General features: G+C 38.5%; 1 protein-coding gene across 2 annotated transcripts in view; it reads left to right on the top strand.

Moving 5' to 3' along the window:
• The window catches only part of ntf3 (neurotrophin 3), a 59,048-nt gene extending 40,734 nt beyond the window's left edge, over positions 1-18,314 (top strand). The window contains exons 2-3 of one of the 2 annotated variants that reach the window (XR_001424747.1): positions 16,572-17,707; positions 17,808-18,314. Coding sequence is in view for 1 of the 2 variants with exons in the window: in XM_015030579.1 (XP_014886065.1) it covers positions 16,572-17,468 (897 nt within the window). In the remaining variant the exon portion in view is untranslated. Of the gene's footprint in view, positions 1-16,571 lie in introns of both variants that reach the window. The other variant, XM_015030579.1, reaches the window with a different exon arrangement.
• The last annotated feature ends 1,458 nt before the right edge of the window (positions 18,315-19,772 follow it).

Genomic DNA, 19,772 nt, shown 5'->3' with positions numbered 1-19,772 from the left:
ATATTCAGAAAATCAATAAAAATTTGAATTACAAAAAAAAAAAAAGAAAAGTTAAAAAAATAAAATAATAGAAATAGGAAATAATAGACTGTACGGCATAGGACAAAAACAATGTACAGTTACAATGTAGAATGTCTGTGCTGGTAGACCCTCTGTGGGTCTTATATACATACACATAAACTCCCAACTACGTCGGGACATGCCTTCATGACGAAAGAAGGCATGTGGCAGTTACAGGTATCAAGATACATCAATGTTTAAAAAAAATTGACATTTCAAAAACATATCTCAGTCTTTTTTTTAAAGACATACTGGGGAATGTAATGGACTTTCTGGGGTTTTCTTTTAGCTGCACGTAGCACAGTGGAGAGCTACGCTTCCCCTCCCCCACATGTTGGCAACCAGCTGAGTAAAAGAAGGCCTTTCCCTGGCTTTCAAATGAGTCTTCATCTGTTTGTAAATATTTCAAATCACTAAAACATCAACAGTTAAGGTGTGGAAATATGAACAACTTATCATCCTTCATTTTTGGCACACACACAAGCAGATCTGTTGAAAAACGATAATATTCTGTGCATCTGGTATGTTTATTTTAAAAAGTAATAGTAAATTATGTTGGTGCTCCAGCTATATTTTTGCTAAAGTCTAGTATTTTAAAAACAAATATTATAGTTATGTAATTGTAATAATAAATATGCTATACTGTATCCATTTTGCCTTCTTTCAGATTTTGTTTCTGTTATGGACACGTTGCAACGTGACATCACACACACAAGATCCCACCAGTGACCATCGTTGGTTTTAGCTGTGAAGTTGTCAACATAACACACTAAATCTTAAATGTGTGTGATATGAAAAAGGAAGGCAATGTTTTACTATGGTCAACACTATAACTATAACAAGGTTCAAGGGTATCACATTTCACAGGTCAGTAAAAAGTATTAATAAAAAAATGACGAGGGAGAGGGAGGTCGGTCAGTCACGCTAGCTTGACTTTGACAACCTTATGATGTAGATGTGCTGCAGAATTTGGTGTTTTAGTTCACAAGGCAACCATAGTAAATGAAACATTGACCACCATAATTGATGTGTATGATTTTGGTGATGGCTCTCATCAAAATATAATGCTTGTTCAAATGTTGACTGTATGCTGTTTTTTTTTTTTCATAACTTTGTAATTGAGTATTTTTGTTATGTAAAGCACAATTAACTGCCTTGGTGCTGCGATGTGCTATATGATTTGATCTCTCTGACTAGAAATCAATAGAGCAGGTGTTTTAAATGAGCCAATCAGCCACTGCTGTGTTCAAACATCACTTATTAAAAATCACAAAACAAACATCGAGCCCATTTTTTGTGTGGGAAATGTTTGCGTGTTTTTTGGTGTTGAATTCTGATACATTAGTGGTGTTGCTGTCAGTCGGTTGCTATGGCAACGAGTCTGTGTGCGTGTGTGTGTGTGTGCATGTAGCATAGCTGGCACACAGATCGAGAAATAAGAAGGTTATGAGTGGTTTTGAGTTGTTTGGCATATTCTTATTTGCAGGAGTGTTTGTTTGGCCAGGTTGTTCTGCTGCAGACCAGTTTTCTGTACTGATGAAAAAAAATTGACATTTTCCAGTAATATATAAATGTGGCTACTTGTAAATAACTTCCAAATGACATGGGACCATCGGTGGTACTGCAATTTTTAAATTGCACATGTAGATAGATGATTAGGGTTATCACTTCTGACTCATACAGTGTTTCACAGGGATTTTATTCATTTTTTAATTTTTTTTTAATACTCCGTCCGTGTTGGAAGAATTAGTATTTGTGGGGGCATATGCTTGGCTGGAGATCACGCTGCAGACTGACCTGGATGTGGCTTATATGTGCAGAAACATCTGGAGTCAATCGGACAGCAGGGACCGGGCTCAGACACTGCAGGGTGAAAATCCCTCTGGAGGATTTGCTGGGTTTGGCACGCTGCTTCACAGCGCTAAGTCTGTCGCTAAACGATCCCGACCGGGGGTGGGCGGGTGGACGGGTTGGGCAGGTGGGGGTTGTAACCGGGTTCTCCGTGGCAACGCCATCATCCCTCTCACGGCCTCGGAATGGTACAGCTGTGGTTTTCCTGATGCAACAACTTCCAGTGGAGACCTCCCCCAACGAGAGGGTCAAAGCTGAGTGTCTGTATAATGTTATTGTTTGATGATAATTAATATTGACTAGGGCTGTACAGAACACACATGGGTTTCATTACTGGTCTAATATCTATTTTGGGTTCAAAAGTTTGAAATGTGACACTTTTACAATATTGCCTCAGTTGGGTAAGACCAGCCATTTCTACCATGGGCTCTGTATGTGTGCTATGATGGCTACTAACTTATTTCTCATCAGCAAAGCTTTGTAACATGTAACTGACTCCAAATCGAAGCGCATGTGACTTTGACCACCAATCCAGCCTCGTCAAGAGACATTTATCCCCAACAAAGGTAACCGCAGGCATCCTGGTGGATAAACCTTCAGCTTCCTACCAAGGTTTTCTGACAGGCAGCCGGACTCGTCTGTAAGAGTTACTATCAGTCATTCATCTGTGTTATTTTTAAGTTCATAAGAGACTGTCGTTTCTATTGAAATCACAGATCAGCTATATTTAGCATTTGGAAATACGCAAATAAAGATAATAGATTTGAGTTACTATTGTAAATAAAACCTGTAGATTCAAAATATTTAACTGAATTACTCATTTAAATAATTCAAATCACATTTTCAATTCAATCCGATTTATTTTAGTAACATTCAGTACAGTTCAGGTTTGCTCAGTCTGTTACATAAATCTAATCCGTTTTAATACGGAAAGATTTCCAACAGCTTCAGATAATTATTTTTTTGTTCCTAATACTGATCTAAGTCACTTAATACTCTCTTGAGTGTAGTCCTACCTATAAAGCTTAGCTAAGGAAGTTAAGCTAAACTTAAGCCTAAGTAAGCTAAACAATGTGTTATCTTAACTTACCTACCTTAGATGTTCTAAGAATACTTCACGGAAAACATGCACAGCTTTAAAATTTGTCCTCACAGATACATCAGACTTGACTCGTACATGTTACAGTTTTCTTTAAATAAACATCTCACTGCTGATGATTTTGTTGGCTGTTGTCGGAATATCAAGCTGCCATTTTGATAGAACTCCTTGATAACTCTGAACATCTGGGTTCTCACAACAATTAGGAAGTTGTTGAAATCTATTTAGGTTCTGATTGTTTTGGGGGGTGTTTGTTTAAAGCTGTGTCCTCCTAATACAGCTTGGATTTTCAGTAGATTCAACTTTTCCTTACTTACGATGACGTTTTACAGTAGTTTCCAGAAGCTGAAGACTAGCATTAGCATGTTCACGTTCTGATTTTGATAGGAATTGTTGATGATTCAGAACATAACTTATTTCTATTATGTTCAAACAAAATGTCTTCCAAAAGTTCATCTGCTTCATCGTAATTGTTGCAAGAACCCAGACTTTCAGATCAACAAATAATCTGTTTTAATACTGTTGAGACCAATAATTTAAGTGTATTTTGGGGTTTCTAAATAAAATAAAAGAAGGACATTAAATATTGACTCCATAGGCATCAGGAGTAAACTTGTGACTTTGGTAGCATTTGGAAACGTGGCTACCATGTTCCCTGTAAGAAGTGACATACAGTTAGAGATGCAACATTTTGAATTTAAATTTCATTGATTTGCCTCTTTTTTTTTAGCACTAAGTGGTGATGAGTCAACTAAGACAGAATCTTAATAAAATATAGTTCCTTGGTAGAATTGCTGGTTTAGACCTGCTTCTGCTCTGAATGCTGTCATCCATCGCTAATTTGTTTGGGGGCGACTCCCTTTACATGTTTAGGATGAACAACCAAAAGCTGAGATACTTGGTTAAGTCAAGCTTGAACGTGACAAAAAATAAGTTAAATAATGGATGGTAAAATCCAACAGAAACAGATTTGTTCTGGAAAAAAAACTGCAAGTCAATCAGTCTATGACTAGAGGGAAAGGTAAAGTTTTGTCTTGATATTTACCGCTGCCATACTCTCCATTTACTGAGTTTAATAAACAGCTGGTTCTTAATTCAAAGCTGCATCTGGAGAAGCTGACCAAGCTGGCCGCCTTTAGTTCAGAGGTTAAACAGTGATGTGTTGGTCACAATCCGTTCAATCCCATCATCTCAAAATCCTTTAATCCTCTTCCACACTTCCTTCCGGAAACATTCAAATTATTCTTTAATGCCATTATCAAGAGATTAGCAATTATTCATCTCTTTATCTTAACACATTAAAACTTGTTTTATTGTGATAAGTGCATCTAGTTCAGGTGAGATTAGGTGTAATCAAAGGAACCAGAAACTGACCTTTGAGTTTCAAATATACAACCAGTGAAAACACTGAAACGCACTTGGCCTAATTGTCTTTAACAAAAAAAAAGTAGGAGTTGAGGATTGCTGGTTAATTGGTTATCTGATGGTTGGTTGACTAGTTGGTTAAGAATTTTTTTGGTTGTCCAGTTTGTTTGGTTAGTTTTGTGGCTCGGTGGGTAGCATGGGGGACCTTTAACTAGTTGGATGCTTTAATTGATGGATGATACATCCATCAATGTATCATCCATCCATCTGAGTCATTTCAACAAATGACTCAGAAAAATCACCAGTAAAATCACCCGGATGCTGAAAATTCTGTTATTTTTTCTGCAAGTTGCAAACTTTACATGAACATTGTAATTAAACTGTCCTGTCAGCACTTCACTGCCTGAAGATATATAACCTAATAGTTATATAATACCACAACTTTCTGAGGGCTTTCATGGCCTATACAGTATATCCATACTTCACACAGAGAAAGTTAACTACAAGCAAACCTTCTTCCAGCATTATGATTCAACAGTAAGAACAAGCAAGCATGTAGGTATTATTATTATTTTATATTTTGAAGACTCCGATTCTTTTTGTTGCCAAGGAAAATCCTCCTTTAGGAATATCCCGAGGTGTGATTTACAGTATTTTTACAGCGATTCTGTGATATTCCTCCAGCAGCCTGTGGTGAAATAACTACTATTGGCACTGATGATGTTGCCTCTTTGCCAGATTTATGCCAGTCGGCTGTGATCCGCCACCGTGTAAATTAGACCGACGTGTGCCAACTTGCTCCCGTTGCTGCCAATAAGATATTTCTTTCATGAAAAGATCCACATTTTACTGGGGCAATCAGAAGTAGGATTTTTTTTTTTTTTTTTGGAATCGGCTATAGTTTGTGACTTTATTTGAATGTCAGAAAATCCAATATTTTTACAAGTGTTTGGTTATATTTCCACAGTAGCTGTTCTAACATGGTATACAACATTCTTCATAGTCGGTTGTCGGTGTTTCGTGAAAAAATAATAATGGTAATGATCTATTTGGTAATGACACCTTCTTCACTGGACGAGACGATGCATGTTTTATTGGGTTTACGAGATTGAGGAACGATTATACCCAAATTTATGGGAACATTTTGTTTTAGCGAACAGAAGGTTTTATATTACAAACTGCTTGAAGGACAACATGAGTGTAGAACAACTTGTTTCAGGTTTGATTCACCCAGAGACTGAGGTTATTATGCATATTTTATATGAAATTCATGCAAAGAACTTAGCGCTGCTTCCAAAAGCTAAAAATAAAGCTTTATAAATATCTAACTGTGCTTAAAAGAATAAGCATTGATTTGTAACAGTAAATATTTTAGATTTTGAACTAGAGAAAACAGAAAAAGCTCTTTTGTTTTCTTAGAAGCTAGCTGTTAGCCGCTAACAATGCAAATTTTTAGTTAATTCTAATTAGCTAAGAATTAGCATTATTAGCTGACGCTTAGCTAATTCTAAGCTGAGAATGCCAAGACTTTGCGTCCTTAACTAAGATTGTGCTATTTTTGCTTTTAGGAATTAGCATTTTTAGCAGTTAACGGTTAGCCAGTCAGGCTGCTATCTTGTTCATCTCTCCAACTGTTCCTTCTTTGCCTTTACAGAACTCAAATAGATTCTACATAAACTCTTTAAAAATTGAATAAAAACTTATTCAGATTGCTTTTAACCAGATTTTAAATCTTTTTGAGCCACTACCAACATCACCGTGGCATCAGAAGAACTTATTCTTAGAACATGTGATACATTGGCATGTTTTTTGCTGAGCAGATACAGATTACACACATTTGAAGATATCAACTTTTGCATCTTTAACAGGATAATGTCACACCTGTCCCTTCAACTCTTAATGATTGGGCAGATGATCTGAAAGAAGTGACTGATTGTGTTTACCGGCTTATTTATCTGGCTTGTCAACGAGTCCAACTACAAAACTTGTTTCTCTGAACAAGATGTTTCTTCTGGTCAGTCGTAGTCCAAGGTATGGGTCAAGGATTTCCATCCTCCCAGAGCTTTAGCTTACCAGCATATGGATCACACCTTCTGGGCTTTCAGTGGTTGCTTCACATTTACATTCTTCAGCTGTATTTCGCTTCATTCCAATTCCAACGTAAATCAGTAGAAGTGAATCCACTGAGAACAGAAGTAATCCATCTTTAAGCAGCAACAGCTGAAGCAGCAGGTTGGGCTTCGTCTGATTGAAGGCGCTGCTGCAGAAAGTAGGCATGTTCAGACATATTCAAACTTTGAAAGGACGTTCAACTTTACCTAAACTGTAGCACAAACATAAATGTTGAGAAAAAAAAAAAGAAGAAGCACCTGTCACTATAAACTTTAACTTTTCTGAAGCAAAATGTTGAAATTATGGGGTCAATTTTGGTGAACCGTTATGTATCCCAGCACTTATTGTGTTGAGATATAATTTTGTTTGGTCAGGTTGGACATTGTCATCGGTGTTTGTCATGTTAGACTCTCATACGGTTGATAACCGTCTGCCATGGGTCTCCTGGGAGAATCAGTGAAAACAGGGAACACTGTTTGGGGAAACAGTGAGGTAACCAGGAGAGGCTTCATTTTCTATTTCCTCCGTTCAGGAGGTTAATGCTCTGATCTGGCTTTGACTGGATGTTTTTTGTAATAAATGCAGTGCATCACATTGGCTCACTTGTAGAACCTATTCCATAGAAACTGGGTTATGCATGCGTTACAGGCTTTTATGTGCTCAGTTCTTGCTTTGCAGCTGATGCTGCATACATCACACTGAAACATCACGTTAAACGTGTGCATCTAGCTGTGTTTCCATTAACTCTTAACATTGCACAAATTGAAATTACGAAAATAAATTTGCGTAATAAAAACATGCCAGCTTAAAATAAAACCTCACATTTTCCAATAGATTTGCACATTTTTTTGTACTGGAAACACAGATACTGCACAGGCAGACAGAGCCAATCACAGAAGAGGATCCTTCCCTTCACTCACTTTTACTTGCGCTGGCACTGAAGTGAGGAAAAAAAAACAAAAGTAGATTATATTGCAAGAAAAAAAAAAGATATGAATCTTTTACTGCACTAGTGCAAACAAGAAAAAAAATGTTGTGCTCACCAGACTGGCACCTGCACTTCTGCTACAGGGAGAGAGCATGTGAAAGACACACTGGCTTCTCTGGAGGAGTGGTGATTCATTCTGTAGGATTCAGCAAACATTTAAGAGCTACACACAAGCATCCCAGAATCACACACACACACAGATTGATGACATGATGCGACTTGTATTGCCACTGGCGCTACAGAATCCGGTAAATTTCGTATCTACAACAGCAACCGCAGGAACTTGCAAACATATTTCTCAGTGCGTTGATAATTTAGTTGGAAAGAAAAACCCCAACGTTTGCTGAATGAAACCACAAGACTGGACATTTAGAGTTTAACTGGTTTAAGTGAACTGCAGAAGTGAAAGTTGTGCGACCTGCTTCAAGCTGCTAGGTTGATGGATTCTTCCATCTGAATTGTTAGTCTCTGCAGCTCCTCCAGAGTTACCATGGAGATCTTGGTTGTTACTTTGATTAATGTTCTGCCATAGTTTTGAGCAAAAGGACTGAACAGTGTTATGTGAGAAGTTTAAAGCTTTGCAAATAAACAGTAACATTTTACAGAACCAGAAAATGCCAGGTATGCAGTAAAGGAGCACCATTATGTAAAATCTACCTTTTCTTAGCTATTCATCATGTTACAATGTTATTCCCTCATCAAAAGGGTTAATAGAGGAGCCATGTGATGATTTCCTGAAGGCGGAGTTTCAAAAAGAGCAGGAGCTTCTTAAAGAGACAAAGCCCAATTTCAAGTCAAAATCAAATTTCTTTTAAGTTGTATTTGATACATGTAGCATTTTTATAACAACTGAAGTTAGCATAGTTACTAACTTATAGCACATTGATTGTGCTATAAAATGGCAGTATGTGCCTGGAAAACACTTAATGCTGCCCCTTTAAAACCCAACAGGACAGCGAACAAATGCGACCAGCATGCTTACAAGATAGAGGTTTCAACCAGTAGTGTGAATTTGATCTACATTATTTCATGTTTGAACTGAAACACTGAAAACCGCTCAAGGATAAAACATCGTCGCTCTCCAGATGCCTTGCACACGAACACACAGCTAGCTGAGAAAGTGTCATTAACTTGTGATCCACATCGTCCAACAGCGCTTCGAGGTAATTTTGCGTTTATTTTATGGCACGTTCCACTGGCGTTCTGCACAGAACGTGTTGGCACATGCTAAACACCTCACCATATCAATGTTTGATTTACATAAACCGGGGAACCCGAGTTATGTCACCTCTCATTAGCCAAGGCAGCGCGGTAACGAAGCCGCTGCAGCAACTCAGGGAACCTGAGTGTTCCTGCTGACACGTTGTCACCTTAAGGGTGATTATCTGCATCAATCCTATCAATTAGGTGTTAAAAGCTCACATGGTGTGAAGCTACAACATTAGCCTCTAACCTATTACATCCCTGAGACAATGTTGCTACAGCACCACATGCTCTTCTCTCTTAGAAACCTGCCCTTCCTCTCACAGGTGTGTGTGTGAGTGTGTATGCAGCCCCGGTGTGTGTGTAGGGGTTAGTTGAGGCCTTACCATTAAATGACCATAGCAAAGCTTTGGATGCAGTTAGAAATCCTGGCGTCAGCATTAAGTCTCACCTCCATTTAAAGAGCTAACTTCAAGTGAGACAGTTCTGAGAGTTGCTAGGGGAAACGAGTGAGGCATGTTGGAGGTGTGAGGGGAGGGAAATCTAATTTGTTCAGATTAAAGACTGGAGTTCTTCTAATCAATGGCCTTGTGCTTTAAGTTTGGGTTTTACGTCCTGTGAGTGCCACAAAGTTGACGTCAAAGTTATTATAGTTAACTGAAACTAACGAAAACTGAAATAATAAAAAACTGTAATTAGTTGGGAGAAACTATACTAACTTTAACTATATTGTGCGTTTATAAAAACTAATTAAAACATACTGAGGGTATAGATATAATATTCTTTGTTTTCGTGTTTATGAATGTATTATATGTAGCATATGCATGTGAAATTGACAAGCAGTTTGCGTCAGCTGCTGGCAAACTCCTCCTGGCAGTAATTATGCTAATCTGTAAAAGTTGGGTGAAAACTCCAGTCAGTTGGTTGTTCAACAATAACTGAATACAATTTTTGAAAATGTATTCCTTACTCAATGTACCCAGTATTACAATGCAACACTTTGACATTTTGGAATTCTGCACCTAAAAATGAACTAAAGTATGAAAAAACTAAAACTGGAACTATAACTAGTAAAAACTAAACCATATTTGACTAATAATGCCTCATAAAAACCAGCAAACATGCTAAAAAAACAAATTAAAACTAACTGAATTTGATAAAAAGTCACTATAATGAAAACCCCAAACCTATTATAACCCTGGCTAAAATCTTACCGTTTTATGAGCATTAATATCAGCCCTCTGCAACAAAAGACCTCTAAAAACGGAGGAACTGATCCGAAACGGTTCAGTGTTGAACTCAGATGTGTGTTTTGTTGTCGGTCTTGTGATGGAGTGTTGGGTGTGTTTTCTGCCTCGTCTTTCAGGCTCAGTGGTAATTCATCTACATGCTGACATGATTACACAAATCGAATAATGACCAATTGCAGATTCAGCCCTGAGTGACATTAAGAACATTTAAATCGCTGCAGCTGCATTTATGTAGCTATTTTTGTTGCCAAAATGAGATTAGTTAGACATAATAAATAAATCATCAAATAGTGCACACATGAATCGGACCTTTATAATTTTAGTGCAGCTTTGCTTAAACTCATGTTACAGACGCTGATTGACTCGCCTCAGCATTTTTATTCTACAACAAGGAACTATTTTCTTCTCAGTTCAGTTAGCAGCTCTCTAAACATTTGAGTACATTTTTAAGAAAACTGAACTTTATCCCCAGATAAAGAGTGGAGTAGAAAAGAAAAGTTATGACTGTATGTATCAGTCATAAGTTTTAATGGCTAGCTGGCTCCTGGTGAGGTTGAGTATTCTTCTTCTTTCTTAAATATGTGTACATATAGATACACCAACATCTATCAATCAATCAAAATTTGCCAGTCAACTACATTGATGCGTTTTTTCTATGGTAGGTACTTCCATACGGTCAGTATCGTATCTACAGCAAACGGCGGTCAACTGTTTGGTATTTTCTCATTACAGTTTTGCTTGTCGTCCTGATCTGAATCCTCTTAGTCGTTTCTCTAAAATCTAGTTGTTTAAAAACAAGCTGTACAATTTGTGGCTCTTTTTTTTTCTCTCCAAGCAATAAAAATGGTTGAAAATTGAAAAATGGCAATGAAGATCTTTGAGTTGTATTGGCTGTAGGTGTTCGTTGGTAAGGAGCATCACCTTGGTAAGTGTGGAAGGGAGCTGAAGAGACATATTGAAGCACTTAGCATAACCAAATAAAACTTGTTTTAGTCATTATCCATCTCGTTTTAAGAAGTGTGTGTAAACTGTCCTTACTTGCTCATATTCATATATTTTCCTATAAGCCAGATAACACTGTATGATTAGCTAGAAGTTCAGCACATCCCAGAATGCTAATCTGGAGGTGGATCCTTTTCTTCTCTTAAAATCTAGTGTGTGTGCTGTATGTATACCAGATATGGTACGATAGTTGGAGAACTTTTTAAGGCATATGAATGTTTCTCATCTATAACATCCTGACAATGAGAGATGGTAAGTCAGTTCAGATTTGCTAATTGTCATGCTCTGTGATGAGGCGAACTGTTATTACCAAAACGAGCCAGTAATGATGTGGTTTCTATGCGATTTCAAAGTTCAAAATACCTGGTGTTTTCAGATAAAGATTCTGCGGTCGCCACTAGACGTCTCTTCCATCATCTGGCAGAGTGTGTTTCAGCGATGTTGCTGTTGTAATTGATATGTTGGTTGTCGCTGTGGTTTCTCTGGGGTTTTCTTCTCTTTCTGCAGGTGTAGAAGCAGACTGGTACAATGTTTTCTTGTATTCTCTAATCTTCTCTCCTCTCGTCCTTCTTTCCCTTTAAACTCCCCTCCCCCCTATTCTGTTCCATCTCCATGTTGATTAATTGAAATAAACCCTAATCAATTAGTAGTTTTTAGTTTCTTCTATATTTAGATGTACATGCATTTATACATATCAAGTGACCTCAAGCTGTAACACTGCAGCTGTGAAAGTCAGTCTGTTGGCACTCAGACCAGAACCAGAAGAGCAAATAAACACGTTGTTAATGTAATTTCCATTATCTTTGATATGAACAGTCGTCATATTGGATTTTGATATTGGAGTTGATTATAAGACTCCAACTTATTACTTTCTGAATGTCAAACAAATAAATGAAACGTTTCTGAGTCATAAAGTTTGACTTTAAAGTTTGTTGCAGATGCAGTCACATCGCTTGAATCTTTTCAGATTTCATCACTATATAACTACAAACGTTAGGATGTTCCATGAGACGTTTGTGACTAACACTAGGTAGTGGTTCCTTTTGAGGTGTGAGGGGAAAAAATGCATTCAAAAATTTCTACATATTGACATCAATATGTAAACAGACTTTCTTCCAGGAGTTTTCCTGTATTTTCTCAGCCTCTTTGCTGTTCCTGTCATTGATGTTCTTTTTCCCTGTCTGTCAGTCCAGCTGAATGTTGGGCTGGATTATATTTAGGGGTCTCAGACTATATCTGCTACTTAAAAAAAAGCAAAGGTCAAACGTCCTACTCATAAGATCTTATGTAGAAAAGCTTTTTGAGTCAGTTCCACCTGAGCAGCTGGTCCTTGCCTCTCATTGTAGTGAACAAGCCGGGTCCTTTCTGCTTTGTCTCTGCTGCCAGGACCTTTCTAAGCTGCTTCTGTCAGGAGACAAATGGTGTTTAAACAGGCTGCTAAGCAGATGGCTGAATGCGTTTGGTTGCTATATGTCCTTCCTTGTGGATCAAGCTAGCGGCACTGATGATTTATTCCAGCTGTATTCTATTTTATGTATTGTTTTGTGTCAAAGGAATGATTGGTGAGAGGAAAGTAAATGTAAAAATCCAGCATTCAGCTGCTGCCTCTCCTCACCCTGCAGAAAACTGTCCACACTGTGAAATGATTTAACAAGATTAAATATATTTCATAGGAATTTTAATGCGATAGGCCAACATTTAGTTGTATTTTGTTATTTCTCTCCGAAGGGAGAATCACAAAGTTGTTTCTCATCTCACCTTCTGCATGTTTTTGAATTGTCTTTGCCAATGAAAAGTGAGATAAGGGTTTGAACTCTATGGTGGCCATAGAGCCTCAGCGAAACAAAAGCCACAGCAGCCATGCTGAAACAGAATTGATACTTTATCATCACTTTTTCTGTAGGATCTCTTCCATTTTAAATTCTGTTTAATATGACTTACATTTTTAATATAAAATCTGTTTTAGTTTGCTCTAGTTTTAGTATAAAATCATTTCACCATTTTAAAATCAAATCTGTTTTAGCACAACTTCTATTTTAGTTTAGCTTTCATTTTAGCATAGCTTCTGTTTTAGCTTAATTTCCATTTTGGCCAAAAATCTGCTTTAGCATACAGTGAATTTCATGTTAGCATAACTTCATTGTGGCTTTTTACCGTGATGTTGTGGGTTTTGCATTTTGCTGACCCTTCTGGGCCACCGTAACATTTCACCGCCCTTTGCTAAGAGTCAACCTAAGAAACACAAGTCCCTTCAGAACGCTCAGTCTCTAAACTTAGAGTCCACCTGTGTAATGTATTAACTGATGGAGCTGCAGAGAACCGTAACTCAGGCAGGTTAAGCTGTCAAACTGGAAAACTATTGATTAGGGAAAAAAGTATGCTATTTTTCACGGTGACAAACTTCTGACCTTTTTTGGGACGTTTTATGGCTCGTCTAACAAGAGAAGTCAGATAAAAACGTCTCTTTTTCAGCTGTGGCACATTGAACTCAGGATATAGCTTTTGCTCTATTTACTTTTCATCAAAGCAGTGCTTTAGCTGGAGAGACGCCATGGAATAATCTTCAATAAGGTCTGTGCTTCCTTACAAATCAAATCAGCATCATGGTTCACAGTAAATTAATCCGTCATCTGTAGTTAGGCCGGTTGATGACATTTCAAAGGCCTGTGTTCCGGATTCACCCAGTTCTGGGACTATTTTCAGGTCTCGGTACCATCTGAATATCACATGAAAAATACATTTTCCCCAGAACAATTATCCAATTAAGTGTGGCGTACACGGCTATTATCTTGTAAACAAGGCTTTCTGAAATCACTTGATGGTGAAATGTGAGGGACCTCCTGACAGTTAACTAGGCCTTTAAGTGATTAGTCTTGTTCCTGTTTGCCTCTTATGATTATATAAATCATGTCTTTGTTACTTTCATGAGGAAATGTGGCAAACACTGGAACAAGGCAACATTTTGGCTGCCTCTGCAATTATCATGCCTTTTTCTATTGCAACCCATTGACCAAATAATTTGATTTCAATGGTTTTAGACACCAGCTAATGTTAAGTCTATGTGCAGCCTTGTTGTAGACATACATTTGTAATGAGGTTGAAGATTAGACATTGAAAGTGTTGAGTGACATCCCATTCGTGGCTATAGAAGCTTCAGCTCTCGTGTGAACAATTTCTGGGGGCGAACGCTGACGTTTGTCTGCAGTGTCCGCTCTAATCCATTCCAAATATGCTTTGTTGGTTTGACGTCAGAATTCTTTGAAGGCCAGTCGGTTCTTCAACAGCATACATGCTCATCCGTGTCTTCAGGTGTCATGCTTTGTGCTCTGGCACAGAGTCACGCTGGAGCAGGAAGGGGCCTTCTGCTAAATCCGTCCCTGAAGAGTTTAAAGCACAAAACTGTCCAATGTTTTGCTACAATGCAGCATTAAGAGTTTAAGACCAAATTTCGAATGAAAAAATGTTCAAATTCCATGGTAGATGTCTGTTGACCGTTTTGGGAACCAGGGTTCCTGAAGACCTGGTGTACTACAGGTGTTGGTCTTTCCAACACACCTAAATCAAATGAATGGTTCAATATTAAGGAATTAATTTAGTCAATACATAGCTGTGTTTACGGGACACATCTAAGCCTTTCTGTGAAAAAGGTTCCCCTACCTGCTCCGGTTTTCTCACGTACTCCCCTTTCCTCCCACAGGTTAAAAAGATTTGGTGTGGCATAAATTTGGTTTGTATACTTCAGAATAAAAATATTACAGCGAAAGATACAAACTAATTACAATTTTTTTTAAATGGAAAACGTCAACAGAACATAGTGTTGATCTTTTGTTAACTAGGTTTTTTATTAGTGGATGTTTTTCTAAAAAACCTGGACAGGACCATTTCTTAACCACGACCAAATAAAACAACAATGAAGAATGTCTTTTTTTTCTAGAGATGAAAGACTCTGTTTTTAATTTTACATTATTTACAGATTCCTGTTTTTAAGAAAGAGGTTTATTTAGCTTGTTTTAAGTTTTATGTATTTACATTTCTGGCCCTTGAGGCAGAAAGCTTGGACGCCACTCGTTTTAGCTTTTTGCCAGTCTTAATGGAGATTAATAACTTCAGAGCTCATGATTCCAGATGCTAATGCAGTTCCGTTTCATTCGATTTTTTTTTTTTTTTTTTTTTACGTTTTGAACCAGGGTTAAAAGTGGTTGTGAAATAGTAGTAATAATCATTTACAGCACGATTACAATAGGCCTTCGCAGCGCTTAGCTGCTCGGGCCTAATTAAAAAAAATCTGACATGTCTTTTCCAATACCTTTCCTAGAATTCAAAAATGTAAAATTCAAGTTTCTCAGAACCAGAACGCATGTAAACAGCCTTCCAGCTATAGAGATTAAGTAATAAAAGAAAGCAAAACAAACAAAAAAAAAACAATGAACAATTACATGACGACGTCGCTGAAGATAACTAAGATTTAACTGACAAAAGCAGCTCAAACTTTAACTTAGAGGAATAAACAAAAAAACAAAAGACAAAAAAAAAAACAGACACTTGACTTGAAGCAGTGTATATTGTTCTGGTTCTGCCCGTTGTGAACAATGTGCTGAATTGAAAGCATGGTTCTGTGGGAACCAACAGCGACAGATGAGGCTACTTAAACTGGTTAAGATGCTGGAACAGACAATGTCAACAACCTCCTTTAGAGAGCTAGCGGGCAAAATGTTTTTCAGTTGAGGATATTTCGTGGAAGTGAGGTATGTCACACAAGTCGCCGCATGTTAATTCCCAAGCATGTATGCTTAGTCGAAGGCACGTCCTCGTGCTGCGAGTGTTTTAGATTTGTGTTCAAAATCAGCCGTTTTAAATGCTTTTGAAGCTGAAATCACCTCTTAAGTTAAGAATTATTAAGCCACGCAAATCTTTCGTTTCATGTTATTCTCTCGCTTTGAAAATGAAAACGCACAAAGTCGGTTTGATGACATAGGAGGTGTTCTTGGGCCCCATTTTTCATGATCTAGATTTAATACTACGTATTGGAAAACAGTCAAATAAGGAAGTCAGACCCATTGCTAAATAAATGATGCATTTTCTTCAAAAGGTCTGTCTTACAAAAGTAATCATACCCTCCATGTTTTCTCGTAGTATTTAAAAGATGAACACAAAATAGTGCAAATTTCTGTACTGGAAAGAAAGATTCTCACTTTGATTACATGCAATGATATGACAATTCAACCAACATGGGATAAATGTTTTAAGTGAAATAATTTGCCAGTAGACCTAGTTCCTTTTCATCAATATTAAGTAATTATTAACTTAAAACAACCTCCTATTTCTTGGTTAAAAGTTACTTGTAAATTAGTTTTGCTCGTCTAGCAGAAACTAGACCAATAACTAGATTTTGTTCAACAATTGGCTCGGCAGAAATTCTACCAGGTGAATTCAAGTGAATGGGAGAAAGCCAAGACTGTCTGCGAAGCGTGATTTTAATCAAGCCAATAGCACAGGACGGCAATGGCCAGGCTAGTTGTAAAGCTGTAAAATGATACAAACACTCCTGCAAGGCACTGTACCTCTGTAAATGAAAGAAAATCCAATTTGGACATATTAAGGGTACAAACCTCATGTCTCTTCTCTTTTTATGTCTTCACAGATTTTGCAGGTGAATCTAGTGATGTCCATCCTGCTGTATGTGATGGCCCTTGTGTACCTGTATGGTATTCAAGCATCTAGCATAAACAGCAGCCACAAGGGACAGCAGCAGCACCCGCCGAGCCCCGACCCGTTGAACTCCCTCATAATCCAGCTGCTGCAGGCCGACCTGACGAGGGAGCGGACCTCGGGGAGCCACCGGCAGCAGGGGAGAGGCAGGGATGCCAAGCACCACAATCCCATCCTCCCTGTTTCGGGGCCAAGCTTACCGTTCAAAGACCAGGAAGACGGCGAGCCGTGGGGCGCGGGCGGCCGCAGCGGCGGGAGCAGCGAAGGCGCAGTGGAGCAGCAGGTGACGCTGGTGAACTCTGACCTTCTACGGAACCACAAGAGATACATTTCACCGCGGGTAGTGCTGAGCGACCGGCCGCCGCTCCAGCCGCCTCCCCTGTACCTGGCGGACGACTTCGTGAGCGGCGGGCCGGAGGGAGCGGCGGTGGGAAACAAAACACGGAAGAAGCGGCAGGCCGAACACCGGAGTTACCGCGGGGAGTATTCTGTCTGCGACAGCGAGAGCAAGTGGGTGATGGACAAAACCAGCGCCATGGATCTACGAGGAATCAACGTGACGGTCATGGCCAAAGTTAAAACCTTCGACAAGCGGGAGGTCAAGCAGTTTTTCTACGAGACGAACTGTCGGGGCGAAGACCAGCCGTCCAGAGCCAAAGAAAGGCAGTGCAGGGGAATCGACGAAAAAAACTGGAGCTCTCAGTGCAAGACGACGCAGACGTTTGTTCGCGCGCTGACGCAGGACCACAGCGGCATGGTGGGCTGGAGGTGGATACGCATCAACACTTCCTGCGTCTGCGCGTTGTCGAGGAGAAAACGCAAGACGTAAAATTCCAGTTTCTCAGAACCAGAACCAGTGGAGTTCCACTTTTCTTTTTCTGGGATTTTACTTCCACAGCAAACCGCACCACAGGATTAGGTGCGGTGGTAGCGGACCACGACGTTCTGCTCCAAACAACACATCTGAAGAAGTCCCGGGTCCATTTGAATGCGATTTCAAACCAATGTGCTGCAAGCTGTAACGAAAGAACTCAACTCGAGAGGGCGAGGACTGCGCAACGGAGAACTGTACATATAAATTATTTAAATTATATGAAATGCATGTAGTGAATACATGGTTATCTATCTTTATATGATGTATGAATATATTTGTGTTATTTATTGACAGAAGATTCCTTAAAATGAAAATGAGGAAAAAAAGAAGCGAAGCTTAAACCTGACTTTAAGACTATAATGCGAAGCTAGGGGCTGCAGAGGTGCTTCACAGCGAGACTTCGTAAGTGCCTTCACTGAAGTGTGAGTAGCAGGACGTGGCAGCAACGGTTGCCATAAACGTTTTGGCAACGAGTCCGTAGTAAGGTGACCCATCAGCAGGGACCTGTCCCATCCCGCCGACCCGCCAGCGACACAATCAGAGGTTGCTAGACAACCAAAATGCAAGATGTGCATCAAGAAATCTTTTCAGTGTCTTCGCCGTGATGTCGACCAGCGGTCAAGTTTTGCTTCTTGTGGTTTCATTTGTTTCATCCTTTGAATAAAAGGCCCATATATCCCAAAGTTGGAAATTTTATATTTAAAATAATAATAAGACCCATTTCAAATTGTTACAGTGCCAAAGATTAGATAACATATGTAAGAGGATAATAAATGTCTTTATTCTTCTTTTCACAGCTTACCTTCCGAATCTGTTTTGATTTCACAGTTTTCATGGTTGGTCGAAGTGACTCGTGTTATGTTTCCCCAAATGCGACTTCGCAGGTTTGTCCATTTTGAACAACATCGTTTCAGGGGCAGTTGGCAGTGAGCCCGTTTAACACCTGATCATTTTATGTGAGTTACAATTTTTTTTTAATAAAAAGAGTAAGAGTTAGGAACTACCTACCTAAAAAAATTTAGCTACTTGAACATAAAACAAAAACTGAAAGGACTCTGTAAGATTACCTGTGTTAGCTAACAGGCTAGCTTACCCAAAAGAGAGAAATAATTTAAGACGGTTCTGCCATTTTGGATGCCAGTGTAAATTCTGTAGAAAACATGGCCGTGGTTTGGTTGAGAAAAATTGAAAAATTCGGTAGTTTTCTATCTCCTGGGTATTAACATTTTTTTTTCAGTTAATATTAATTTGTTAAAATTAGCTAATTGTGCCATCTGACTAGCTGTCTCTTTGTGACATGACACCATTTAACAGTTGAACATTTTTTAGTGGGATTGAGTTTTTATTTTAAAGTAAAGGTTAGGTACTATCCTGAACAATACTTAGTCTAATGAACGATAACTGACAAGGGTCCACATAAAGACTAGAAAGATCACTGGGATTTTTTTTTATATTTTTTGCATGTTGAGAGAATTCTTCTCTATCCTCTCAAATATATATGCTAAAAAAAAAAATCACATTTAAAAAAAAGTTTTTTGTGCTGAACTACTGTGCTGATGTCAGCTGCTGGACTTCACATAATGACACACAGGACCTTTAATACCTGCCTGCGTAAAGGTTCATTTCAAACGTTACTTTTAATCTGACAAATGACACTCATCAGGACATATAATTATTAATTTATCTAACATAACTGCATTTGGAGTTATGATTGAAATATTTATTTCTTTGTTTGGAGGTTTGATTCAAGCCTGGCTGGAAGTAACACATGAGGGTTTATTTAGAGAACTTATGAGAATAAAAATAGTGTGAATCATCTGCTGTGATGTTCTCAGCCACCAGCTCAATCCAGGGCATAAAAACTGTGAATTCGAAACCACAAAGTTACACAGAGTTCTGCAGCAGAAGACAGACAAGCACTGAGGGGATTCCCTTCAGAAGCACGCTGGAAGATTCCTTTTCTCACCTTGTTTACATTGTTAGGATTAAATCCCACATCTTAGAGTTCACAGACCAAAAGAGTTTATGTGGTTACTTACCTTCAGGTAATTTCATAGTAAACACAGGCATGTGTTCAATCCTGTGTATTAAATTGTAACACAGAAGCACAATCAGCTCATTTTAAGACCAAATTAAAGTCTCACATGCTCAGCCAGTGAGACTCTTCGTTTTGCTGTTAAAGATTATGGCGTATTAGAGCCATTATAACAGAAAATAAAGGAAGAGTAAATTTCTGCCAAAAAACTGAGATTGGTCTGA

Source organism: Poecilia latipinna, unplaced genomic scaffold (genome assembly GCF_001443285.1).
Source record: "Poecilia latipinna isolate Pla-1442-1.1 unplaced genomic scaffold, P_latipinna-1.0 Scaffold186, whole genome shotgun sequence".
NCBI classification, from domain to species: Eukaryota; Metazoa; Chordata; class Actinopteri; order Cyprinodontiformes; family Poeciliidae; genus Poecilia; species Poecilia latipinna.
The sequence above is the reverse complement of the archived record's forward strand: the minus strand, read 5'-3'. Positions and strand labels throughout refer to the sequence as shown.